The sequence below is a fragment of the Strigops habroptila genome, chromosome 4, assembly GCF_004027225.2.
Source record: "Strigops habroptila isolate Jane chromosome 4, bStrHab1.2.pri, whole genome shotgun sequence".
Classification (NCBI taxonomy): Eukaryota; Metazoa; Chordata; class Aves; order Psittaciformes; family Psittacidae; genus Strigops; species Strigops habroptila.
In genome coordinates this window covers 84,224,047-84,251,609 of record NC_046358.1, presented here as the reverse complement: position 1 = coordinate 84,251,609, position 27,563 = coordinate 84,224,047, and the positions used below count along the sequence as shown (strand labels likewise).

The window sequence follows — 27,563 nt, the reverse complement described above, 5'->3', positions numbered from 1 at the left end:
GTTTCTTTGGTGGAATGGATTCTTTTGTATAGATATTCAGATTGTTGCTGCAGCAGAGTTAATTCTAGCTGCCTGTCGAGGGAAAAGGCTACAATTACTTTCCTGCTTCTGCAAGTGTCCTGTTCTGTATGTGTAAGAGATGGTCTTATTTAATTAGGCTTCTGGTGTATCTCACCTTCAAAATTAGCCTGCTCCTACTGTGTAAAAGACTTTATATCTGTTCAAATGAAGGAAGATGCAGGGTTTGATCCCAGGCTGGGAGAATCTTGTTCCTTTGAAGTCAGTTTATCATACTGGTCCATAACAGCTGAGATCTGTCTTGTGATGGTCTGACTTCAGATCATCAGGGATGCATCTTTTGAGTGTAATTCTGAAGGCATTGCCTCCCACATCAGTGCATATTAATTATATCCTCCAGATGAACATCCCACCTTCAATAAATACATCCCTGTGAGGCTCAGCTTGATCAGAAAGGATGGGATACTGAGAGAGGAGGGAGCGCCTCATTTCGAGGATGTGCTCACCTAGGAATGCACTGGGGAAACCAGTGGGAAAAAGCCACAGTTAAACTTGTGCTGAGCTGTTTACTGAAAGAGTATTAAACTCTCCCTTTCTTCAGTGTTTTAATTTAGCTTCTGAGTTTAACTGATCAAAGGACAAAATGAAGCTGAGTAGGATCACATTTACTGGTGGAAGGAACAATCTATTCAATTTGAGAGATTTAGAGATAAAATAACCATGACAAAATAACCATTTTGGTTCTTTCCCCCTCCTACCCCCGAAGGAAATACAGTCAGTCATTCATTATGATTAACCTTAATTTATGAATGCATTTTCTCTTTCCTCAGAAGCTCTAAAATGCTTTCTCAGGAGCTGTCTTCACTGCTATACTGTCCCTTCCCCTCTGCTTTTCTCCAGTAAGTGTGTCTTCCTGTGTACTTCCCATCTATCCCATGAAATATTGACATGCAAAACTGCTCTGTCAGCAGACCCCAACTATTGAGCTCTGTACAACGAAGTGCAGACCTTGGCTAAGAAATCTGGGTTAAGGTATCTCACTAAAACCATTTTGGTTTTTACTATTAGCAAGAAGAACAACACTCTCAGCTCTTCATCAACAATATGACACGCTCTGGCAGGTTGAAATGTCATTGCTCAAACTCCTGACATCAGGTTGGACAAGACTTTGAACAACCCGGTCTACTGGAACGTGTCCCTGCCCGTGGCAGGGCGTTGGAACTGGATGAGCTTTAAGGTCCCTTCCAACCCAAACCATTCTATGACTATACAATTCTGTGATTTGCTCACCAAATGTGCAGGTCCAGCTGAAACATGCAACATGTTCCCCACGTTGGTGAGCACCCATGGGTTTCACCAAGTCAGTATTGGGGCAGCATCTCAAAGGGTCAGGGATTAGATGGATAAGCCTCCAGGCACCCATTTCAGACCTAAGCCATCTGGTACCATGGTAATTAAAAGTAATTTGGTCAAACGCTTTCCCTCTGGATGCCTGTTTTTGCTATATTTGGAAACCATAAGCTGACTGAAGGGCTCAAGAATCACTCCGATGTAGGGGAAAGGGTTCCTGTGATCTTTGCTGCAAACAGTTCTTGCTCTGAATGGAAGGAAAGCAGAAAGGGAAAGCAATCAGATGGCAAGATTTGCCTGTGGCTACAAAACTGGTGATTAGTAGTAGAAGAGCCCTGATCCCGTATCCCCATCCCAAAGCCACTTGTCCCTGCAGGGTTTTCCAGTGCATGGCCAATTTGTCATTACTTTTCCTGTTTGACTTTTTTATTACGCCAGCTCAAAGCTTCTCTCTCTTGCTGATCAAGTCTAAAATAATTATTATAATCTGCAAAAATTGTGTCTGTCTTCCTGGGAATTAAATATTGAAACTCTCAGACAAATGAGAGAAATAAGCTTTGCTTGTTTCTGTTAAAGGTTCATGCTCTCAAATGTCACCCTAAGTTAAATGTACCTTGAAAAATAATCTCATTTCTGGTTACTTTACTTTTCATTCCATTTTGCCTCCATATAAATTACCCACATTAATTCAATCAGAGGGTTTGACACTGCAGCTCCCTGGGTGCACGGCTGGGAAAACAGCTGTCACCTCTGATAGGGGAAGGATGGAAGTGGTTTGGTGAGAAAAGCTGGAGAGGGTGAACACCTCCCCTTGGGTCACACTCCAACCCTGTAATGCTTCCCAGGCTTCCTCACGTCACTGCTATTCTGTTATGAGCATCTTCTCTGCTGGGCAGTTAACCTCTCACCTCTGATGGACTTGCAGAAATGTCAGCACATTACAGCGTTCCAGAAGACAGAATACTCAGGAATATGCTGTCTGGGTTTCACTTGTACCATCTAATGAGGAAAACTGAAGGTCATAACGCTGTAAAGGCAGTTGGGCTGTGCCCACTGCTGCAGCTCTGCGGGTTCTTGCTGTTGCATGATGGTGAGCGCTGTTTGGAAGCTGCCAAGCTCCAGCCATGAACTTGCTAACCAGCAGCTTGGGGCTGGGAGAAACCTCTGAAGGAGAAAGTCACTGCAATCACTGTCACCACCTGTAACTTCATGGCTCTGAAGGGGCTAAAGAGGTGCTGGGCAGCCTGAAAACCTGTGAGAGATTTGATTTCTGAACCATTTTGTAAAACACTGTTGTAAAGTCTCTAGTTCAGAGAAAATTGGCATGTCTCTAGAACAGAACAGAATATTTTCATTTAAAGGGACCTATAACAATCTTCTGCCTGACCACTTCAGGGCTGACCAGAAGTTAAATCATGTTATTAAGGGCATTGTCCAAATGCCTCTTAAATACTGACAGGCTCAGGGCATCAACCACCTCTCTAGGAAGCCTGTTCCATTTTTTGACCACCCTTTCAGTAAAGAAATGCTTCTTGATGTCAAGTCTAAAATATAGGCTTTGATACTCTGGATACTCTGAATCCAGCTGTCTTGAAGTAGAGGGTGTGCTGCTGTGGCCTGCTATGTACATTTAGTGTATGCCAGTGTACAGAGTCTTGTTACTAACAGTGTCTGATGAATCTGGCTATTTTGTTTATGGAAGGAAGGATGCTGCTTTCAGCCGTGGAGCTCCCACGGCCAGATTCAGTGGGGCAGGACTTGACCCATCAATTTCTGGCACTGCTGCCTGCAAGAGGTGTCCAGGCTGGTGGCCTGTAGCACATCAGTTGCCACAACTGATTTGGACATATTTTGCTGGCAAAGAGCCCCAGGGAATGCTTCCATTATGCTGCCACACAATGCTTGAGGTTTGCTGATAACAGCCATGTCATTGCTTTGATGATTCAGCTGGTGATGCGCTTGTTTCAGCTTGAAATGCCACAAAAAGGCAAGAGAAGCACAATCTTTAGTACCGGAGGGAATCATCTTCAGCTGAAATCACTAAAAAAGCACAGGGATCCTTAAAAATGAACCTCAGAAAGTTACCTAAAGGGGGGCTACAAGAAATCTGTATTCCTGCACAGAAGCTCTACATGTGGCTCCAGGGATTGATGCCAGAGGTAGAAATGCTCCTAAGGAAAGCCTTCAGAGAAACACTGTGCTCAGCAGCTGCTGGAGTGTGAGCAGGAATGGAAGAGGGAAGAAAAGCTCCAGGGGGTGGTTTATAGACAGAAAACCTCATAAGAACCAAAACTTTAAGGAAAAAAACATGATTAGAAGAGCTTTTGACAGTGATGACGCTATGTTATTTCAATCAATTCATTTGACACCTACTCATTTTGAAGTAATTTATCACAATTAAGATAGGCATTGTAACGCAGTGTTGAAAACTCTGGCAAATTACACACCATTCTGCCACTCAGTGATGTTTGCAAGCCTATTTTTTTATCCCTTTTTTTAATGAAAGCCCCACATTTACATAAATCATTATTTTGGAGTGCTCAGAGCCAGATCTCATCTCCTGTCGGGAATGTGGGCTCTGGGGAGGGGGTAAAGCCCTTCAGCTGCTGCTGAGTGTGAAACTGGGATCATTTGGGGTCAGTAACAGCGTGGTGGGAGCCATCTCCCTGCTCTCATCCTCACCCTTACTCACGTCACTGCTGCTAATTGCCTCTGAAAGCCCAAACCCAAGCCCTGGGGGTTAACCTGGCACTGCAGGATGTGCTCAAACCAATTTACATCAAGGTTCAGTGATTGACATAATTTGATCCATTCCAGGGCTGCTGCTAGACATAGAAAAGCCAGAGGGAAAACAACCTGATGCACCCCCCCAATGCTATTCCTCTGCTAATGTGCCCGGGAGCCTTTCTTTTTAACCAGTGATACGAAAACCCACTTGTTTCTCGAGCTAAATGATATTTGGGGAGGGGGAAAGATGGGGATGTTGAATAATTCCTGTTAAATTAAACAAAGCTGCACTTCCCCTGGTAGCAGAGTTATCTGTGAGTGAGTGAGTGCAGGGAAGAATTGAAAGAAGGGAGGATTTTCATTCTGGATTTTTCCTGAGGAAACGTTTCATATTGGAAATTACTGAGTATTGTTTCTTAAGGGGGGGGATTTTGTCAGAAAGGGTGAGGATCAGTAAACAGATGAAGCCATTTCGGAGCAAGTCACACAATGTGTTTCACTTGACTTGTGGAACAATACCCCCCTCAAATTCCATTTCTCTCAGGAAAACATGCTGTGAAAAAAAGTCATATCAGAGAGGATGACAAATGTGTTTTGCTATTTGGAAGGTTTTTGTTCCCAGCCCGTTTTCCCATTTCCCTTATTCATTAAAGTCAGTGGTTTCCCCCTCCATGGCCCCACCTTTCATGCATTGATGGCTGATGGCATGGGCAGGACTGACACTTTGCTGATTGCAAAAGTTGGGGCAAATTCCCCTGCAACGTTTTCCATGTCCTACCCATAGAAGTTCTGAAAATCCTTGCAGAAAATAACACAAGTGGATGTGTCCTGGAGACTTTTCACGCTGTGAATTTGCTCCTTTCTTTAAGTGTAAAAAGTGTGCAGGAGGGAAAAACATCACTGGGCTTGCAAGTTGTGGCAGTTCTTGGCTTTGTTTGGTCTTTCATTTAATTCATCTCCATCCACTAGGACAGTGAGCAAGGAGAGTGGATAAACCTGGACAGCAGGATCTCAGTTGCTTCATTTCTTTTAAGTGCTCTTCCGCGCAGCACTCGCTTTGTGATGAGCTGTCAGGGAGAAAAATGTAACTTGTTCAGCATCACAACCAGACAGGCAATTTGTAAGAAATAAGCTTTTTGACAGATCAGATTCCTTTTCTTGCATGAAAACAGCCTGTGGCCTTTCCTTTCCCCTTCATCATTTCATTTCCCACCCACCTCTCCCCCCCTCAACGCTGTAGATGGGTTGGGTGGATTTTGGTGCAGTGATTCAGAGATTAAAGCAGAAAACTGGAGCTGTTTCAACAGGATGTGTTGATGGGTGCTGGTTTCTCTGCTCCCAGCCACATCAGTACGTGGGACCCATCAAACCTGAATGCTGATGCCGTGAGTGCTCGCATTGCATCTGGAAGTGGGCACTTGGTGGTAGCCCTACTGCATCCCTTGGGGATGGGCAGAGGGACCACGGGACAAGACATTACCAGGGTTTGACTGTGCACAATGCAGGCTGTAGGTTTGTGCTTTCTATGTGTTTTTTTTCCCAGAGAGCTTTCTTTGAGGCTGAATGGAGCAGAGAGCCTCCTTCATGCTGGTTGTGGTCCATGCAGGGCTGGGGAGCAGGCTGAGCTCAAAGGGTGCATCCCCCTTTACCAGACCTCGCTCTACAGTAAGAGCTGGAGAGACTGAAGGTGGAGAGATACCTCTGATCCTGGTAATAAAAGATGGGCAGAGTTAAAAGAAAGAGGCTGAAGAGACAAGTCTAGCTTTAAACAGAATAGCTAACAAGTGTTTTTAGCATATCTCCAGCTGCCTCCACTAAAGCCCATGGAAAACACCCACAACTCACTCTGCTGACTGCAGGGGGTTGGAACTGGATGAGCTTTCAGGCCCCTTCCAACCCAAACCATCCTGTGATGCTGTGATTCTGTGACTGCTGGCAGGAGGGCTGCATGTTCCCTGCAGGACTTTAACCTGGTAGAGGTGTTTTCAAGTTTCTCCTTGATTTCTGAGATTCACACTCAGTTTATTTCCTCTTCTGTAGCTGGAATATCCTCAGCCGATCTCGCAGCAGTTGGTCAGACAAGGTCATGTGAAATAATTGCAGTCCCTGTTCCTCAGCCTGTTTCTTTGCTGTAGAACATCCTTTTATTGTACCTGACCTTCGGGAGGCGGTTGCAATTCGATGGCAATGGCATCAGTATTTAAAAGATGATCTTTTTGGTATTTCTGGCTGATTTTCCCACCTATCAGGAAACAAAAGAAGCCATTCTTTACCACCAGCATCACATTTCCAAAGAGACACTTTATGAGACCATTAGCAGGAGTGGTCTGTTTGGTTTGCTCTCTCACATAACTGCATACCAGAGCCCCCTCGTAGTTATTCCTGTTTTCCTTGTTGTCACAAGGAGATTTGCCCCCATCAGAGGGTAGTAAAGTAGGGCTGAAAGTGGATGTTTCCCACAAAACTTATAGTTCGTCGCAGCGTGCGAAGAGCAGCTACAACATGTCCATAATCAGAGCTGGCAGCGAGCAGTGGAACTGGATTTGTAAGAGCTTTGATTAAACTGTCAGCTGGAATGTTGGAGCAGATGCAAAGCATTTAAACATAGGCTGTTTGGTGGTGGGAGGCCTAATTCTTTTAATTTAAATGTTGGTTTAGGGGCAAAGTAATGGAATGTATTTACCTCTGAGTGCATACACACATCTTGTGCTGTGACACAAACTGGGAATTAGGAGGCTGTGTGTATAATCACAAAGGCTTGATGCTCGTGGTTCTGAAGGATGCTCTTTTGCACGCATTGAAGTTTCGCTTCAGCACCAGAGTACAGCCATGGGAAAGCATTAGGGTAATAGGACGAGGTGACATTTGTGACAAACCCAGGCAGTTTGTCTCCCCCAGCCCATGGACCAGACTGGTTCAAGGTCGGAGCAAGGTGTGAACTAAGCTCTGCAAAACCTAGCACCAAGCAATTAGGAAGGTAATTGGAAATCATAAGTGATTTTAGAAGGGTTTAGCCTGGTGTTGTCCCAAGGAAAGGCCAAAATTAGAGGTGATGCTTCCATCCGGTGCCACTTAATTCCCATTGATTTGGGTGGGACTTCAGTGCACAGTAAGAACTAAGCCTTATTTAAAGGAGACTCCAGATAAGGCCACATAATGCAGTAAGTTTACTTACATTAGAGGGATCCATCCCAGAAGGGGATTCTGATGCAAACAGGAGAGGTTTGCTGGGTGCTGGGCATGGTCCAAGGTGGGGAGGGAGCAGCACGATGCACACGGAAGATCAGGATATGGCACTGGCAGAGTCAATTCAAGCTGCATTTGCTGAGTGCCTCCTTGCTCTGTCACAGCTCCAGCTTGGAAAAGCATCAGCTTTGCCTACCTTTAATCCTTTATTTTATTGAAGGAGGCAGCTGGATACAGTTTTGCATCATCAACTGCAGAGACACTGGGACCTTGTAAAAACCATTCCTGCCTGTAAAGCAAAGTGAGCGTGTAATAACTACAGTGACCAAACAGTATTGTCACAGCAGGAGGAGGACAGAGCAAGGGGTGCACGAGGGGAGTGAGGTTTGTTCCTTCCTAACACAGGGAACACAGACCCTGGGAAAGTTTCCATTTTAGACCAAGCAGTCTAAAGGCAGGAAGCAATAATCTGAAATTAATGGAAGATTGATTGCTTGCTCAGATTCACCACATTTACAGGCAAAGCTCTGCCCTCCTCTTCTTTGGAAGCCAGTTGAAAATTAGCACAAGTTTTTAGAGCTGCTCATTTGTTTTCCTATGAAACTTTCCACATTTATTTGGCCAGGGGGGTTGAGTGAAGCTGGTCTCCTGGGAGGACAAGCCCTGTTTGTGTTATGTGAGTGATGAGGGAGTTTTCTTGCTCCCCCGCACACTGTCTGCAGCCCATTCCCAAGTTGAGCCGCTCGTCACCCATGGCTCATAGAAGGCAAAAGAAGGCAAAACTACTCCTCCTGTGCTTTGGGCAGCTCTTGTTAAGATGCTTTAGTACCTCGATCCATCTTCTGCTGTGAAGCCTTCACAGCTCTGCAAGCTCCGCTGTAACTCAGCACTATTCCCTGTGCCAGGAATGTCACAAGGATGCTGTCCTGCGAACAAGCATCCTCTGCTGAAAGTGTAGAGAAGCTGTTTGCTGCATTCACCGGTCGTGTAGACACCACAGCAAACCTGCCAGCTCCCTGATTCTTGGCAATAGCCTTTGGTCAGCTTTCCATGGTAACTTACTGCCAGGTTTCCAGACAAGTGCCCACTGTGCATGGACACAGAAAGTCTCCCAGACTTTCACAGAAAGCACAGAGCAGTTTTACAAGCAAAGAGGCTTTCACAAAACTCAATTGGAACTTGCAGGCTGAGATGGATGCTCACAGGCCTGCATTAAACTCTTGCACGCTTGAACCCATTTGGATTTTAAAAGCCTCTCCTATGAAGAGCTCATACACAGCAGCAATCATAAAAGCTATCCTGTATTTACAAGGCCTGAAGGCAATCCTTAATCATGAGCCCACATCTGAACAAGGCACTCCATCATTATAGGGTAAGTACTAAATGAAAACACTGCCAAAGACTTTGGTGGACGTCCATTTATTTCTGTGTAATCCTGCTCTTCAGCTCCCAGCACAAGGGATGCTTCCACATCTGCACACCAAAAGCTGCAACAGGCAGCTTAATGCATTGCCCTGGCCAGGACCATCCCAGGGTGCTGGGCGCAGTACAGGGACCACTGTGGAGTGCTCTCCTCTTAGATGCGCCCCACTGGGGAATGAGGATGCCCAATCACTTATAAGTGGGTGAAAAAGGACTTTGAGCACAGCTGATTTGATAGGCTCATACTGCAGCAGGTAATTTCACTGCCTGGCAGAAGAAACCATCCCAAAATGAACGGATCCCTCCATATTCATGTATCACTGATGTCTCTGACCAGCCTTCTCCTCTGGAAAAAGCAGTTACGGATTGTGAAACCTCTCCCTTTTGCTCTCTGCATCCCACCTCCCCTGAGCTCCTGAGTTGCCTTGACTCATTTCTGGCTGATTTAGTTCCTTCCAGTAATGATTCACTCAGTTAACAGGTTCTCGAAAGGAGCTGGTTAAGAAAGGAGAAACTGTAACATTTCCTAATAAAGAGAAGCTTTTACATTTAATCTTGGTGGGTTTGACACTTTCTCCTGTCATTCCACGTCTGGGACAAACCCTCTATTTGTGCTCAATCTGTGAACACAGTTCAAATGAGCTGTGTGATATCTGGAAAAACCCCCATCCTGTTGTCCCCCTTTCCATTTTCTCTCCTAAACAGACATGAAATGAAAGACTTGGGTGGTAATTCATGGTCTAGACACTGTGTTGCCACAACATGTGTCTAATGCTGAGCTCTGCAAGAGTCCTGCTGGCTCAAAGCTTGACTGTGCTGTTTCCTCTGTGACTCCTAATGGGATCTGGAAAATGTCTACACAATAAGAAGAGCTCCAGCTAAGTGCAACTCCGGCTAAGTAAGAGCTGATAACAGCCTCATGGTAGTCAGGGACTCTATCATTTTTCCTGGGATGCTAGGAAGCCCTTCATCCTGGCAGCACGGATGGGCAGGAGCAGCAACAGTTTCTCCTGGAGGAAAGCCCCTGCCTTGGAGGAAACTTCTTTCTAATGTCCTGAAAACTCAAAAAGAAAGATGGGAAGTTCATCAACCCTGCAGGAGGAAGAAGCTCAGCCTCTAGACAGGCTTCTACCTGGTGTGCAAGAGGCAATGGAGAGGTTTAAAGGAAAGGTTGAGAGAGGTGTTAGGGTAACAATTTCGCAGTTCCTGGATGCTCTCTGCTCCATCCACCTCTTGCCTGCCCTTTGGTGCTGAAGTTAAACCACGTGGGACTCCCAGGTTGGGTTTGTTTTGCTGGTAAAATGTGTTTTGTTTACAGCTCTTGAAATATACATACAGAGCCCGAAGAGCTCTCTCGTGATCTCAGCCTGTGACTGATTCACATGGGTGGGAGTTACAAAGCTGTACGACCCCTCCCTCAATTTTACAGATTTGAATTTGTTCTTGGGCAAAAGCTGGTGTCATAAAATGCCAGGAATCTTGGCTCAGGAGAGCCCACGTCCTGTACCCTCTCATCCTGTAATTATTGGGCAGATAATGTTCTCAGCCAGGGAATGTCCATGGGAGCGGGACATGGCTTGACTAAATGCCAGCAGAGCTGATGTAATCGTTCACATGCTGGAGCTGTGCGAGTAAAATGTGCTACAGCCTTGTGCACGTAGTATCTGTACAATCGAAAACCAGGGAACAGGAAGGAGAGATGGGAGAAGGCATTGACATTCTCCTGGAGGCTGGTGATCCATCTCTTGGCTATCTGCATTTCCTTTGCCAACATGGGATTGCTTCAAAGAGGAATTTTCTTACATTTAGTCCTCCCAACACTCAACTTTCTCACTATTCCCATCCTCTTTTATTTTTTCTCCTAAGGAAAGCTGAAAAGGAACTTGGACTAAAACACATGTGCCTGGCACATGTTACAAGTCGTAGTAACCGGAATATCCCCCTCTACACAGGATTTTTTGAAATAAGGACGCAGTAGTGAGGTTGTCATAGAAACAACTGTATTCCTCCCCCACAGAGTGGTAAAACAGGCTGCTGGTCCTCATCCAGAGAGGAATGCAGCCTGGATGTGATCCTGAGGGGCCTGTCACTCCTGAGACAACAGTAAAGGCACTCAGCATCTCAAAGGATGAGCTCTCATTCTGGTGCATTGTGTCTTGATGAAGATAATACAAGGTGTGATGCCTGTTCCCTGAGAAGACTAAATGCAAGAGTCCCACTGAAGCCTTTCTTCAGGCAAACTGTCTTTGAAGGAACTGGATGCCAAGACATCCAGTGAGATAAACTGCTTCTCATCCATTTGATGATGAGCATGTTCCCAGAGAAGAGAGAGTAACAAAGGAGCTTGCAGTGAGCAGATGCTCTGAGGCGGTGTGTTGAAGGCAATCTTCCTTGCAGGCTTTCATAACCCTTTGGTTAACTGTGGGCTTAAGCATTGGTTTAATAGCTTGAACATCAACAGATCAAAGTACAGTTTGCTCACAGTGTGGGTTGGTCAGAGTCTGCTCGGGTATATACTCCATGTATATAAACTCTGAACAGAAGGACAAACAAATAACAGGTAGCTGTTTTCCAAACAAACTTAAAGAAATTGTCAAGATGAGCATGTTTGTCAAACACTGTTTAGTTACTAACTAATATCCAGTGATGTTACTAATGGCAAGCCCAGCTCAGGTTGTCTGTTCATAGGCATATTAGCTGCACCAACCTTTCACTATTCAGCCAGTTCTTCTCATTCCTGTTCATCTAGGATTTGTTTCTCGATGCTATGAAGACCATCCAGCCACTTTGGGCATGGAAAATCGGATCTAATATATGGAAACAAGCCCTATGGTCCTGCAAGCAACCCCTGTATGAGGATTCTTTGGATCTGCTTTAAAGGTTCTTCATTACTTCTGTTCTCAGCCCATGGTGGACCCAGTCTGTGACCCAATGATCAGACACATCCCAGGAACAAAACAGGCCACTAATGACCACTGTTCATGGCCATAAAGTTGTTACCATGACTTTTATTACTCCTAAGACTGATGCTGGGATGCAGTTTACTCAGAGGGGCCAGTAGGACTAAGAGACTATCCAGAAACTACTTGGAAAAATTGCTCAGGAAAAGATTTTAACGTAATTTCCACTTCTCTGTGGGTTATTTTATAATTACGCTGCAAATGACCTCAACCAGCATCTTGAAGAACAATACAAAAACCTGGCCTTTGTTTGGATCCCTTCCTTAAGACACAGCTGGTGTTACTGGCTGTCCTTTGGGGTATTTACTACCTAAGCTGACTTAAAGATCAATATTTTAAGCAGGTGATGTTTGTACCATGTGTCAGGGCTCCAAAAGCAGAGACAAGAGTCTTCTGAAAAGATCTCACCTGGACATCTCAGGCCTAGTGTCTGCCACTTGGGCACCAAATGTTTTTGTGATCTGTGACATGGTACAAGGCTGAAATTCTTAGACAGACAGTCAATTATTCATGATAAAGATGCTACACAAATATTATCTTTCATTTCTCTGTAACCTTCTTTGCAGAATGTCATCTGCTCTTAAGCAACAAGTTTATAATGTGTCTTCACTCCTGGTATTTCCTGAAGTCTCTGTACCAAGCATCATTTATCACACCATTAATTCCTTCCTCTACCTGTAAGCAGATGAGAAAACTCTCAGACTCCACAGAAATTAAACCTTGCCTTCAGAATCAGAAATCTCTCAGGATAATAAGCAAATAAATCCTAATGAAGGCAGAGAAGTCCACACTTACCCAGAGCAGCAGGTAGAGGTCAAGAGAACTGGAAGCTATAGCTCACCTCTGACCCCAGCTCACACCAGAGCCAAGTAAAACATCTTTTAAAGTATTTCCTGGTAAATCCTCAGCTTAAGAATGCATTATGAGAAAATTAATATAAACCCATATTTACATGCTGGAGCAGTGGCTTTAATTATTTTTTAATCAGTAATTAAAGAAAAAATAATTACTGAAACTTGAAGCTATTCCATCTGATTCTCACTCTTACAACTTTCTGGTATTCATCTATTAGCATGTGAAGAGGGCAGTGATTACACTCCTGCCAATGCATGACGTTTACCAGAGCAGGATTTGCCTTGAGTGGCCTAAAGCAGGGGCAGACTAATTTAGTACACAAAGGCAAATTAAACTGATAGGCTTTAATTAGGGGAAGTGCCATCTACATCCCAATATGGAGCATAAGGTTATTTGTACTCAGCACAGCCTCAGAGAGGATGACAGCAATTCTCTTTTCCTCTGTCTACGGCAAAACTCTTGAATCAAAATAAACGTTCTGGGTTCTGGACTGCATATTCTCCTCATCCCATCTGCCATAATCATAACCTGAATTCCACTTTGATTTCCATTTTTTCCTTTAGTGGGTGAGTAAGGTCAATTTGAACATGTTGCTCCTTTCTGTGCTTTCTGAAAGCTTTCTGTGAATATTGCCATTAACCTAAAGCCTGGTTCACTTATTTTTCCCTCTATTTTATGTGTCTGCCTAGAGATGTACATGCAGCCAAAGCCTAGAAGTTGGGGCTGACAGACCAAAACCCTGTTAACACCACAGCTCTGAATCCTGGAACACCCTTTCAAGTGTTTTATTCTTCTGGTGCAGCTAAAGTCAGTTTTATACACAACTGCAGTGATACAGCTGTGTACAAGGTGTGCAATCCACTGATCAGGTTCTAAGATTTGGGTATGAAGAACAGGCTAAAACATGCTGCCAAGAACAAAGGTGCTGAAGGTGTTCTAAGAAAGGCAGAATGAAGGAGAAGGTTTTCAGTCTACAACGATAATCTACAGTGACTGTTTTAAGTTCTGTGCACAGAAAAGCATAGTAAAGCCTCATTTATTCATTTTTAATCTACATGCTATTTCTCACTAGTAAGGATTCAACGTCTGGACTATAAAAAGACAATGATGAAGACAAAATCTATTAAAAAGGCAAAACAAAACTCTTGAACACAAAGCCCATAAAATAGAGGCTTGGGTCAAAAACCCTCACTGACGCAGCTGGTTTGCAAAGAAATGGTAGTAGCTTTTAGCAGGAGGGCAATTGCTGGATAGTGCTCTGCACATCCTGAGTTCAGCTAATACAAATAGCTGCCTGTGAGAAAAACAGATAGGCTAATGGCCTCTCCTCTCTGCTTAACAGAGCACGGCTATTCACAAATGTACACTGGCTGGGGGCGGGGAGGGGGTTATGTGTGTTTTGCTTTTTGCTTTACATTTTCACTCTTTGAACAGCTGCTTTTTAAAAGTAAAAAACCTGTAATACAGGAAACCAAAATGGAATTCTGCTCTGTGTCATCTTTTCCCCTTTTCTACACGCCACATATTTAACCAGGTGGCCTACTAAGCTAATGGATGAATGGCATTTTTTACATTGCTCTGTTGGAGTAGATGAAGCTGATGTGTTCTCCATTATGGGTACCTTGCTTCCAGGGAAGTCAGAACAGATCCAGAGCTCAATTCCACATGCAAGTGCTTATTGTGAAAGTCGCAATTGCTATTCACAAGCTGTTCAGATGGGCTTTTTTTGCTGGAAAAAACCCTAAATTTATTGACTTTAAAGTTAAAAATCCTTGGATTCGTTTTCAGATTACATAAGGAGGTGTCTCAGACTGGGAGTGGTTTTGCCAATAAGCAGATTGTCATCTAACCTGTGCAAACTCTTTTTTCCTCACTAATAATGTTTGAGCAGCTTAAAAGTCTATCATCTGTTTCCTTGCTGAGCATGTGACCTTCTGTTAGGCAAGCAGTTTTATTGCTCTCATTTCAGGCTGCCTAGCAGGCTACCAATGTTATATCTACATCTATGTATATTATTATTATTCACAAGAAAGATTCACTCAACTTATTCACTCATTAGGGTGAAAGCCCCAGATATCACATACCATACAAATTATGCATATATGACACAGATTCATTCTAGATGCAATGAATTGCCTTTAAGCTGTGTTTTAAACTCACTATACTTCTAAAGGGAAGGTTTTATAGAGCTTTTAAAAGCAAGACTCAAAGCTCACCATGATAATATACCAATGCATTTTAATCCAAATAGAAGAAAATACAGTGAATTTTGTGTATAATATTATACATATATTTTATATGAAAGGTTCTAGACTCCATTTTTCTTCCAGACTTTGCAGTTAGTACAGCCATGACTCCTAATAACCTGCTAATTTAAGAACAACAGGGTAGTGCATACGGTGGCCCATGCACTTCTGCCTGTCAATAAAAATGCTATTTCTTTTCACAGCTATTTCCTTTTCTAAATCCATCCGTGTGTCTTCCAGGTTCCTCAGAGACTGTTCAGATTCCAGCAGTTTTTGCTTCAGGGATTCAATGGTCTCCGTTAGTTCTTCGACTTCACTGATCAACCTAAACAGAATTACAGTAAGTAGTAAAAGAAAGAGCAGACAGAAGCCAGTTAATATTTTAAAAGACATAGAACTGTAGTAGGAATAAAGATCAACAGCTGTGGAATCATAATATCCAACAACAAAGGAGCTCAGAGACGTCCTACATGCGTGGTCAAAAGCAGAGTTCACTTTCACAGTTTCTGTATAGAAGTATCCCATGATTCAGACAGTACCAAGAATGTCTTTTGCCACTAAGCACAGTGAAACTATCTATCCTCACCCTCTACCACTGCGTAGAACACTTGTTCTAAAATTATAGGACAAAAATTGTTAGATAAGTCACCCAGTTTGACTAGATCAGCACTTTGTTAAGCCTGGTTTTTGATATCTGCTCACTGGTATAAAACCCAAGGATTAAAGATGATACTTGTGCCAGAGATCAGAAAACAGTTTTTAAAAGCAGATAAGCTTCTAAAGAAGCAGTAAAACTTCATTTTTAAAAAGCAGCAACCCATTTTAAAGCAGCACATCATTTCAACTAAAAGTCAGTGGGGGTTACATGCTTTACTGCAATCTGCTGCAGGGAAGGCCCATATTTACTTCCTGGGAAAACAAGATCCCTGTGTTCTGGGCAAACTGAGTAACTACAAACAGTGTAAGCCTGGCAATTAAACACATATCCATTCAGCAAAGCACTTGCCTGTGTCCTTAAATCCCACTGAAGGCAACACACATACTGAAAAGCTTGCGCATGGATGGGTTGCTGCATCAGGACCTTAAATAAGTGTGTCTGAGATGGTACAAAGCACCTGGATTAACTATAACTCCTTTTCTCACTGTATTAAGTACAGCATATTGGCTTTGAATGGTAGGCTCCTTTGCTACAAGGATATTATAAGCCTGCAAGAGCTGATCCCCCACTTCTCCTAAGGGTAGGAAAATGTGAAGGAGGAGAATCAATTACGAAGCCTGTAATGAGATCAAAACTGACAAATGTGACATTCAGACCTTTAATTTGAAAGGATTTGTTGACCTCCAGTTTTAAAATGGATTATTACTGGAAATCAAATGCCACCAGCCTGATGCTTTGTAGTACTGAGGACTTGTCTCAGACTATGAGTATGTTGCAGCCCATTTATATTCTCAGCACTTGAAGCATAATTCATTTGGCACATGGTCCACCTTGTGGTGGCTTCTGCTAAGAGCAACAGGGTTGCAAGTGATTCACATGCTGTCCGATTTTTTTTGGATCATCTATATCAAAAAGAAACCACACAGTTCAGAGAAGAAAGCATAGAGACAAAAGGCAGATTTGAGTCTATAGATTTTCCACTTGTCAACACATTAGGTTAAAGTGATATTTTCCTCACAGTGATTTCAGTCAATTGAATTATTTCTGACTTATATCAGAATCAAACCTAGTAATAAAAGCTAAAGGCTATGTGTTGCCAATAAAAGGTGCGAAACCTGTCTAACATCACTTCTGGATAGAATGGACACCTTAGAGGACTTGTTGAATAGTGTGTACCTGAATTGTGCTTCGTCTCTGCAGAGCTCTACGTTGGGCCTAAAAGACCTGTCATACAGCCTTGTTTGAGCAACTTTCATGGGGGCTTCTTTGTCTTTGATGGCTTTTTTGAGAGCAGCAATGTTAGCTTCTTGATCTCCAATCTCCCTAAGCACCTAAGAGGACATCCAAGAAAAAGAACTGTTTAAAAACAGATACACACTCTATGCATGCTATATCCGTTTATGGTCCTAGTGAAGCAGCTATGGGTTTGACCTTCTGTTTAGCCAGAATAGAGAAGAAATAGAAGTTCAAAGGTGGTTTTGACCTCTGTATTTCTACTACTAAAATGAGAATCTGATCCTTCTAAAAAGCAGCAGAAAATATTCTGCAGCCTGTTCAAAACCTCTTTCGTATCTCATGTGGGATGACAACACATCCCACCTCCATGCATTGCTTTTAATTGTAAATTTTTAACTAAATTACCCAAGAACAATTTAAGTTATTTTGAATGAGATTGAGAACTTCTGTTAAGTCCACCTCTTGTTTAAAGAAATGCAACACATAGCAGAAAGGCTAAATTGGAGCCGCAATCAGACTCTTATCAGATAATAAGCTGACACAAAATAGTGTTTGATACCTGACATGGATACATTTTCTTCTAGAGGACAAATCTACTGTGATTGTCTCAAAAGAGACTTCTATGCCTGTAGCCAGCATTCAAGAAACAGCACTTACGTTTTTCAAATGATGCTCTAGGTTGTGTTTTGCATCATCCAGCTCCTCACAGCGCCTGACAAAAGCCTCATTCACAGCAGCACATTGCCTCCTGAGGTCCTCAGATACGTCATGAAGGATACTGTCAATCAAGGCACGGAGATTGGTGGAAGCTAGTTTTTCTCGTTCTGCCCTATAGATGTTGTCATGAGTGAACTTGGCCCATGTCTCTGGTGTTGAGGCACTGGAAGAAGAGGTGAATGGTAAACAAATAGGAACCTTGCTCTTTTGTTCAAGTTGCACTCAAGAAGACAATCTGAAGCTGGTTCTCTCACCGCATAAGTGTTGTCAACTTCTATTTGTTGTTGCTGTTGCATGCAGTCCAGACTTACCATGAAGGAAGACAACTAATCTTTTTTAAAATTAATAAACTCTCATTCATTTTGTGGTTTCTGAGGGAATTAATACACAAAGTCATCCAAAGTTCTTCCACCTTTAGATGCTACTAAGGTAAAAAAAGTATACACATTTTTTTTTTTGTAAGCACAAGCAACGAAGTCACCAGCAAATAAACCCATGAATATATTTAAGCTTGACAGTCTGTGTCTACTTTGAAACAAAAAGAAACAAGATCTCTGGTTATGCTTCACCATTTTGAGCAGCAGAAGGAACTACATAGCACCTGGGACACTGCATCATATGAACACTGCCTGAAAGAGGAGGGGGAAGAAGCAGGATTTACTGTAATAGTAATCCTCTCTGTTTCTGGAAGCACCTGCCTTTCCCAAAAGAGTGGTATGCCTGCTGATGTCAAACAGTAGGTCTCAATAGGATTTAGATCAGCCTTTAAAGTCCATTATTTCCATCTATTGCATATAGCGAACCAACTTTGCCATCAGTGGCATGCCATGCTGACATGGTAGCACTACCTTTACTATCCATGCAGTTATTTTAAAGCTATGAATGACATTGTAAGTCCAAAGAAGCAGCAATCAATCACACCTTTAATTCAGACCAGCGGGACAGCTTTCACTGACACAAAGGATGTGTTGTAGCTTACCAGAGGATAACGACAGCAACTACTCACCTCTCCTCATACTTCACTGAACTAGGATGGAACTGGATGTTGGTGCTTTGGTTACTGTATCTGCCACATTTATCATCAATGTTGTATGTCTCAACTTTGTCTGACCAGTCCATTTCACAAATCTCTTTGTGATCTCGATTTAACCTGAAAATTCATTATTATTGTATACTGTTAGTGGAAAACAATATAATTAACAAAGCTTTTGTGAAGCTAGGCTCTTTGTCTTTCAAGAACAATGAGAACATAAATTTTCCTTTTTGTATGGAAAATCCTAACCAAACCTTCTCTCCCACATCTATCTGCTGGAAGGACAGCAAGCCTGATGTGCTAATCACTACCCTAGACGTTCACTACTGTTCTGTGCCTACTGAAGGCTTAGAGCTCTTATACTGTGAGACGAAGGAGTTGTTGGACTTTGGATTTCACATAATAATCCTAAAACACAGGATGTTTTCAATAGCGGTAATGGCTGCAGTTATTATGGGGAGAATAGATAGGAGGTTTGCCCAACAGAACACTCTTCCATAATAATAGATCCGGTAGTGCTAGTAGAAGACCCATCTTCCTCATTCTGTAGCATATTGAGTGTAACTCAAATTTACGACGTCCATAAAGTGACCCTCTATCATTCTCTGAGCCCTCCTATCCAGCCTTTCAAAGACTGAAGCATGCAGGCAGTGTTATTGTCCTTGGAAGAGAGAAGTACAATGATATTCAGTCTTAAAACTGCTCCTTTGTTGCCAATTAAATGAGTCACAGGTCGCCCAATTAATTAGAATGACTTCAGATTACAAAAGGCAGGGGGTCGTTATCAACTGTGAACACCAGATGGCACTCTCACCTAAGGAATGAGAAAGACTCTGTTGGCCACTGATACTAAACGATGGTACTAAGTGGTACTAAAACGATCTTGAAACAATTACAAAAAGCAAAGCCTAAATTCAGTAGACTTTTCTCATACTCTGATGTACTAGAACTACTTTAAATTATTTTGCGTTTATAAACATTCTTTCTAAGTATATTTCACTTTATCTGGTAAATAGCACAAATTAGAGCAGGTGAACAAAAAGTAAAACCTAAACTATCAAGGCTTACAGCAGAGGACTCCATATCGATGCACCTTAGGATTCGGGTAACATCTTTCCAAAGGGCTTGTTATAAATGAAAAGCAAATATTCCTTTTGAAATGCAAAGAACATCCATAGTGATACAGAAGATAGAAGGAAGGTTCATATTTTAAGTTCATACTGACATCTGGTGGCAAAAAACTCATCTTGAAAAGGTCCTTTGATCAGATAAACTATTTTAAAGGCCTGTATTACAAATGTATCACTAAGCAGAGTGATATCCAGATACTTTCATTGCACTGAAGTTTAGTGGTGGAGAATTAGAGAGATCAATACACAGACTGGAAACCAGGACTGAAAATCTAAAGCATGGCTTCAGGGCATGACACCTCCTACCTTATCCTACTTGAAAATCCTGCAGTTTCATCACTGAGCACCTCTTTTCAGGTTTAAATGGAATCCACACAGCTCATAAGCCTGCACTGGTATGATCTTTATCCACTGGGCACTTTACCCCTGTGTATTTGGCTGTATAAGTTAGCTACAATGGTATAATGAAAACTGTCTTACCGCATCTGGTTAGCAGCTTGCGACAAAGTTCTTTTCAAAAGCTCCTGAATATTTCTGATCAGTTCAGCTTCCTAAACAAAAACATTGAGACTTCTATGATATCCAGAGCAGAACATACTCTCCTGCAGAGCAATTTGGTTTCAATAGTTGTGGATAAATACTTAAATCTTCTGCTCATTACTTGCTCTTACCCTACCATTGGAAGACATGATTTTCCGAGGAGCTAGCAGATGCTGAGGTAGCTCAGTGATAAGTCTCAGGCAGCAGCAATACTTGGAATACCTTTAAAGCCTGGGGATTCATTATTTTCAGATTGCATATTCTATGAAAAATTCTGTGTTCTATGAGATTAAACAGAATATCTGAATAACTTGCACAGCCTTGAAATAGGGAAAATTAGGCAACAGCAGATCAGCTTCTCTGGCAAGACACTGGCTTCCAGAACCTGCTGAGTCCTTGCAGGTACCTTTAGAGCTGCCTTGTCCTGTTGGAAGTGTCTTATCTGTGTGCAAGGGAGAGGCTTCCCGGCACCCTGCAGCTCTCTGGAAATACCCTTTGTCTGGTGATAAGGTGCTATTTAACATAGAGTATCAGCATCTTGTTGGCCTGCCTCCTTCGAATGCTTTGTATTTACTAAAACCAGAAGTTGCTAGTCTATGATTTAAACACCTATTGCAGCAGGTGTAGGAAAGCTGACATGATATAAGCCCAATGACACTTAGAGCTTTATTTTTTTTATTAGATCTATTTACTCCAGAACTCATTTTGCCCCTGGTGATGGATAGTATCAAAGGACTGCAGAGTTATCTCAAATATGCAATGTTGACTGAGGGGTCGATTTCCTCTCAACTGCAAGACATGAAGCTTTGCCTCACCTTGATAATGGAGCCGATGTCTGCAGTTTCAGCTCAAGCTGGTTTTAGCAGTAATGCTTACTTCAACACAAACATGATTAAACCAAAAAAGACCATACTTTCTAATATTCTCTTACTGAACAAAAAAATCAGGTGCTCATTTTTGACTGCAATAATGCTGCTTCAGGGATTAACTATCAGTGCTCTGAGTGACTTAACTGACCTGGTGATTAAATAGTATTATATAAAACACAGTCTGGCAAGCATTTTCCTTGTTATTATTTAATATTCAAGGCTCAAATGTTAAAAAGAGCTTTGTATATGAAAACCTCCTCATTAATTTAGCTGGTTTACATCAATGATAGTCATCCAATGACAGCTAAGGGAGTATATCCTTACTAATAAACTTTATTCCCAGAACACTGCTGGCACTCATTCATCTTTGTACTGGTTTTGACAAATGACTGTGTATGTCCCTGCAGTGTCACTTTCTCCATCATAGGAAACCAACAGGGATCATAAAAAAGATCATTTTATTTCCAAATGGAGAAGGACGATAAACTTGATTGGAAAGAAAATATTATTTTTAAGGCTCTAAAAGGGCAAAATTAAAACGAATACATAGCTGAAGGTATCATTTTACAAACTATGAGAACATTAAACCTCACTTCCTGCAGGGACTAAGTATTACAATGGATGTCAAAATAAAAATTCCCAGGATTTTAAAGGGTTGGGAAGACCCAGCACTCGAAATTACATTTACAGTAATTGATATTATTTTGTGCTAGATGTAAATAAAGAGAGCACCAGTTTCCTATGAGTAATTTCAAATAAGAAACGTCTTCCTTTAGGAGTTAAGGTCTCTAACATGGAAAGAGTGAAATAATGCAGAAAGAAAGAACTCCCTTGTGGAATGACCTAAAACAAAATTTACAAATGGATTCCTTGTTGAGGAGATACGCATTCAAATATGACATTTAAAACTGAAGAGACAGTTCTCATCATTAATGGCAGCCTAAGACTGGTTAGAGTGAATAAGCAGGCATAAATGACAATGAATTTTCAATGCTTATCTACTAAATCCTAACTTTTAAAATAGATTAAAAGTCATGTTGTATGGCTGGGAGTTGCTGTGGCACCAGGTTGAAAAGGAAGATACTCAGTCCCAGCTGTACTGTTAGATGTGGCAGTACAATCCAGCCTGCTGCCCACCCATAGCTGTGGCTGGCTCATGGGATCGATGTGGGAGAAGGTCCACACTGCATGAACACCTCCCAGGTAGCACCACTGGCAGAGGAGCAGGACCTGGGAACCTCAGACACCATGTGGAGGACTTCTAAAGACCATGTCTGCTCCTTCACGTGTTCTTTGCAGAGTAAATTCCATCAACAACCTGCAGCCAGGGGCACGGCTCTCCTGGAGTCAGTGATTTCACCCATAAACATGTGGGTGATTCCACACTAAAATCCTGAGGGCAGATCTGGGTTTCAGCAAGTGACAGAAGAGATGACCGTTACGTAGTGTGTGCACCGAATTGTGCTGGCAATCCATCTGAAGGCCCAGTCTGCACTGAGAGGAAAAGCATGTGGAAGAGTTCTAGTAGCTAGCAGCATCTCGGGTTCAGAGAAAAACATTAACTGCCATTTGCATCCAAAATGCTTTTTCTTCTCCTTATTTTCCCCATATATGTCATCATGTGCTGTCTATTAAAATGAAATACTGTCAAATCTGAAGTGATCTTGGCTTCTTTTCAGCTGTCTTCTCCACAGTTAATACTAATAATAACCCTCTGTTATTATAAATGGTTGTCAATTAACAGGGAGGGAACATTTGATAGTTCAGCATATTCCCAGCCATTGGCTTTATTACAGTATTTAATGTTTATGATGCAAAAGTTGAATTTTACTCATATCTTGTGATAAAACCATCCCAGTTCATGACTTTGTAAGTGTCTAATTAATGGTGCAAAGAAAACGTTTAAGAGCAGATGTTTGTGCCTTCCATGAATTTACAAACTCAGGTCTTTTGCAGCCTTTTTTTCCATCAGTGAGTTGCAGATGTCAGCAATGTCTAAATACAGCACCCAGACCCAGCATGATACAGCGTGAGAGCAGCTAAGAAGAACTGGTAGAACCCTGTGAGAGACGCTGTGCAGTCATCCTTGATTTCAAACCCAGCTGCATCCATCCATCCATCAGCAACAACGTGGCACTACATGTTCCACACATCAGCACAGCAAATAAAAGCAAGTAACCTCACAGATCTCACCAGCTTTTGACCCCCAAACAGTGTGTAAGAGGAATACTCTTCATTACAGCTGGGAGTGAAAGTAGGTATCATCTTCAAAATCCCAGCTCTGTGACTGGCCCTTTTCCTGCTGGTCTCTGAATTATTTCAGATATTGAAAATAAGAACTGCACTCTTAACTGAGCTGTCTACGTACAGGAGTGTCCTATTGCACACTGGTTCACTTGGCAATGCATTTAGAAATGGTGTTCTGTTGTCTTCCTTGCCCTGTTACTGCACTTAGCAGGAATACATACATATGAATCCTTTCTCCACCTTTTTAAACTTTAATTTTACACAGTTGACAGGATCTTGGCTGAAGCCTTTGTCTTTTGCATGAGGGAATAGCTGGGGCTGACTTCATTGTTGAAGCAAACACACAACAAATCAACACTCTGAGTCTAGAGTAGAAAAATGGTGTCAATGCAAGTACATCCACTTATTCCACAGTCAAATCTGGCACTCAGCTAATGAGTCTGGACAGTGGATATATGGAAATAACCTTGAAATGCAGCCGAAACATGATTTATTGACAGTTTACCACCACGTGGCAAGTCCCTTGCTAGGGCTTACATTTTCAAAATTAAATGTATGCACATAAACTTATGTCATTAAACTGATGCAAAGGGGAGTTAGAGGAGATGTCATATGGGTTTTGAAAGACAAAAACCTCATACAAAACTGATGCCTGGACTGCTATTTAAATTCAGCTATTTCCAGTGCAGCAGCACAAAGTAAAATTATTCTATTTGAGAGATTTTATCTTCTTTTTAGTCATCAAAGATCCTTCTTTACTGCAAAAACAATTGTGTCCTTCTGCTTCTTTTTCTTAACCAGAACTGCATTAAGAAAAGATGAATATGCTGTTAAGTGGAGCCAATGAACTTCTGAGTAACAGCTGATATTACTATGCATGTGAGGAGCTTTTACTTAAATACATTCATCTCTTGTTCCAGCCATGGCTACTTAGTGGTGGGATTTATCACAACAGGTGATCTAAATATGACTCCATGCTGCAAAGGTAATAGGACAGATGAATTGGACCCAAAACTCCCTAAAAGAAATAGGTGGTGTGCCAAAAAAAACCAGGAAAACCCCCATGTTATCTGGATGCATAAAACTTCCATCAGAAATACCTCTGTTTTCTTTATGAGTCATCTGAAGAGATTCCTACTGAACAGATAATGAAAGTGCAATTACATGCGGAGATTCAAAACTGCTTGAGTCTGTGTATTTGATGTTGTCTCTTCAAATGCCATCTGCCGAGGGGCTGCTGAAAGGTGGTTGTCGCAGCAGGATGCTCTGGGAACTGGGAAATATTCTTCGCTGCTGCAGAAACCTGACAGTGCTATGAAATGCTTTTCCGTGACTATGGGAAAGGTAGTCCCTTGTCCAGACATGCTCTTCCCCTGGCTGCAGGTTCCCCCATGCACCAGCAGGAACATGGCAAAGATACCAGAGAATGATGCCAACACAGGCCTGGGCTGCTAGTAGGAGAGGAAGAATTCCAAAGGAAGGAAAATGCTCTAGAATATCAATTAGCTGTGTAATTAAAATTGCAAGGAAAGGAACATGTATTTCCTAATGCAGCTGACTTTTGGAGACTATCTCTTCTTTTCCTCAGTTTTTGCATGGAAAGAGAATAAATTAAAATTATCTCCCTTGCATTACCATTTCTGAAGAGAATTAAAATTAGAAAGTGACTGGACAACTGAGCAACATTCAGAAAAGGTATGTCAGTACTTTAGTGATAAAATTTGCATAACTCCTCCAAATCAGCAAACGTTGTAACACAGAGATGCCAGGGAACTGGGCCATTAACTTGGAAATCTGTGCAGTGAACAGTCAGAATTCACAGAAGAGCAACTCTAAGTGTCAAGAATTATTAGTTTTGGAGAGAGCAAGAAACACAAAGTACAATCTGATTTCTTGTAGTGAAAGAGGTAAGAGTATTGCTGCAACTTCAAGAGCTGGCAAAGCCACAGAGGGCACATTTTAACACCTATTTGCAAACATTCCTGCCGTAAAACGTATTTCTTTGTGAAAATGGGAAGGATTTCCTCTGATATTCTGTACTCCTCTTCCGTTTGCACTGCAAAGGTCATTGGCATGGCAACAAAATCATTTCTCAAGCGTCCATCTGCTCCTGGCACACCCGTCTCAACTGAACTCACATCATTCCTTTTTGATGACATCCTACTTGGCTGTTGACAGTCCGTCGTCACAGGCACACAATCCCAATTTCAGGTGAAGAATTAGCAGCAGCAGCAACAGATGCACTCTGAGCAATGAACAAACTATTCCCTGAGATCAGGAGGAAAGAAATACACGAGAGAAATCCTGCCAGGCAATGATTTCTTTTGGTAAATCTTACATTCCATGATTTCTCTAAAAGAGCAGCAGCTGATGAAAAGAATTTCTTTCCTTTAATCTGAATCTTGTAACAATTCACACACTGAAATATCCTATGCACTAACTCTCACATGTTTATATTTTTGACAGGATCAACCTCTTAAATATTGATTAATATTCAGCAATGGTACACAATTCCTATTTGAAATATTGCTAAATGCTATCATGTTAAACACTGTCATGGCATCGGATATGTAAGTCTCTTCAATATTTTTCTGACAAGTACTATTAATCATCTGGTTTAATCAGTAACTCATCATGAATCAACTTTCACAGTATATTGAAGACTGCAGGCAAATAATCATTCTTTTACTTACGGGACACTAGAATAGATGTAATTCCAGAATGAAAAATGACCCTGAATCTGTTCCCTGTAACATGGGCAGCCACAATAATTACACCAGCTTTGAAGGCAATCTACACACAGTGCTGGATCTCAGTGACAGATAACTAAGTGGCAGCTGGAGTAGAGAGTACTCTGTAGGATGAAAGGATCAAACAAAGTTCAGGAGAATCTCAGGCTTGTTGAAGTAACACTGTCAGAATTACCATCTGTCTGCGCCCTCTGCTTGCCTCCAGCTATCATCTTGTGCAGGTGTCACACAACTACATCAAGCAGGATGTTTAAATGATGGTCTGTGTTGAGACACTGTCGTACAGTGCTGGATCACCACCTCGTCATGAACCTTGGCAAGACTACAGCATCAGCCTCAGTAGGAAAATATAATGGCAGAGTCTGCCAGATTTGGACAGCTCAAGCTTGGAAACAGCCAAAGGGCATTTCACTGATCCTGAATACTCTGCTTATTGGGTACTGCATTTTTAAAGTGTAACCTGTGGAGATGAGGGGACTTTAAGCTAAGTGGAGACTGGAAGAAGTTTAATGCCAGAATGCCCATCTTGGTTCAGGAAACCTCTGTTTTGATTTTGTTTGGATCTAGTCTGAGAGAGGGGGTTCTGGTCTCTAGTCATACTCAGGTGATTTTTAAATACTTTTTAAACAGAAGAAGGATTTTAAACAATCCTTCTTAAACCTAGGAATGACAGAGTCCAGGCTGCTGGGAAAGAGCCCTATGCCTCAGCATTGCCACAAGATACCTTCGTAAGCTGCAGTTATCACCTACTGACCAAGCTGTTCATCATTTTAGAGAGCAGAGCAGCACTAAGCCAAGAACCCTTAACATCCTATCATCCTGCTCACCTTCAGCAACTCTTGTTCTACCTCATCATTGACCAGGTCTGGGGGTTGCCTCCTCTCCCAACACTGCAGGTTATCAGTGGCAATAGCATAGGGCACTGCGGTGGCATCAAGCGCCCTTTCCAGCCGCAGCTTCTGGGCTGCCAGGAGGCTGGTCTCGGCATCCAGGTCCTCAATCTGCTTCTGGAGCTCGGACTTCCAGAAGTGTATGTCCTGCAGGCGCTGGCCCAGAGCGGCTGTGGAGTTCTGCTGGGCACGCTCGGTAGTGGCAGCGGCATGAGCAGACAGCTCCTTGGACTCGGCCCGGTTGCACTCGCCCTGCTCGCAGCCGCTGAAGGCCTTGTTGTACAGATCAGAGTTGCTCTGGTGCCACTCGTGCGTCAGGTACTTGGCAGTACGGAAACCGGCCGTGGTCAGGCCGCTGGAAGAGTCCGGCCCCGTGTTCAGCGCCACCTCACACACCTTCCTGGGTAGCTCGGAGACGGGCACAGACTGCGGCGCCGGCTCCTTGGTCATCAGCGCCTTGTCCTGCTCCATGGCGCCGGCGCCTCCCGCAGGGCCAGGCCCTGCTCCCTGCTGGGCCGCCCCGCGTCCTGCCGTCGCCGGGGCAACGGCGCCAGCCAATGTGGAGGCGGGTCTTCCCCCCCGTGCGATGGGAAACCCGAGGCGGCAGCGGGGGAACAGCCCGCCCCCTCGCTACCGCGCAGCGCCATCCACCAATCAGAGCGCGGATCCGCCCCGAGGACGCGTCTGATAGGGGAACGCCGGAGTCCCCCCCCTGCTGCCAAGCTGCTT

At 42.8% G+C, this 27,563-nt stretch overlaps 1 protein-coding gene across 1 annotated transcript; it reads right to left on the bottom strand.

Annotated features, from left to right (window-relative positions):
• Nucleotides 1-14,739: 14,739 nt before the first annotated feature.
• Nucleotides 14,740-27,377, bottom strand: TEKT4 (tektin 4). Its single transcript, XM_030482848.1, has 6 exons — nt 26,772-27,377; nt 20,019-20,089; nt 18,382-18,525; nt 17,316-17,538; nt 16,599-16,753; nt 14,740-15,089 (listed from the first exon to the last, which is right to left on the bottom strand). Exons 1-6 carry the CDS (start codon nt 27,303-27,305, stop codon nt 14,876-14,878), a joined length of 1,341 nt encoding a protein of 446 aa, XP_030338708.1. The 5' UTR covers nt 27,306-27,377; the 3' UTR covers nt 14,740-14,875.
• Between the last annotated feature and the right edge of the window lie 186 nt (nt 27,378-27,563).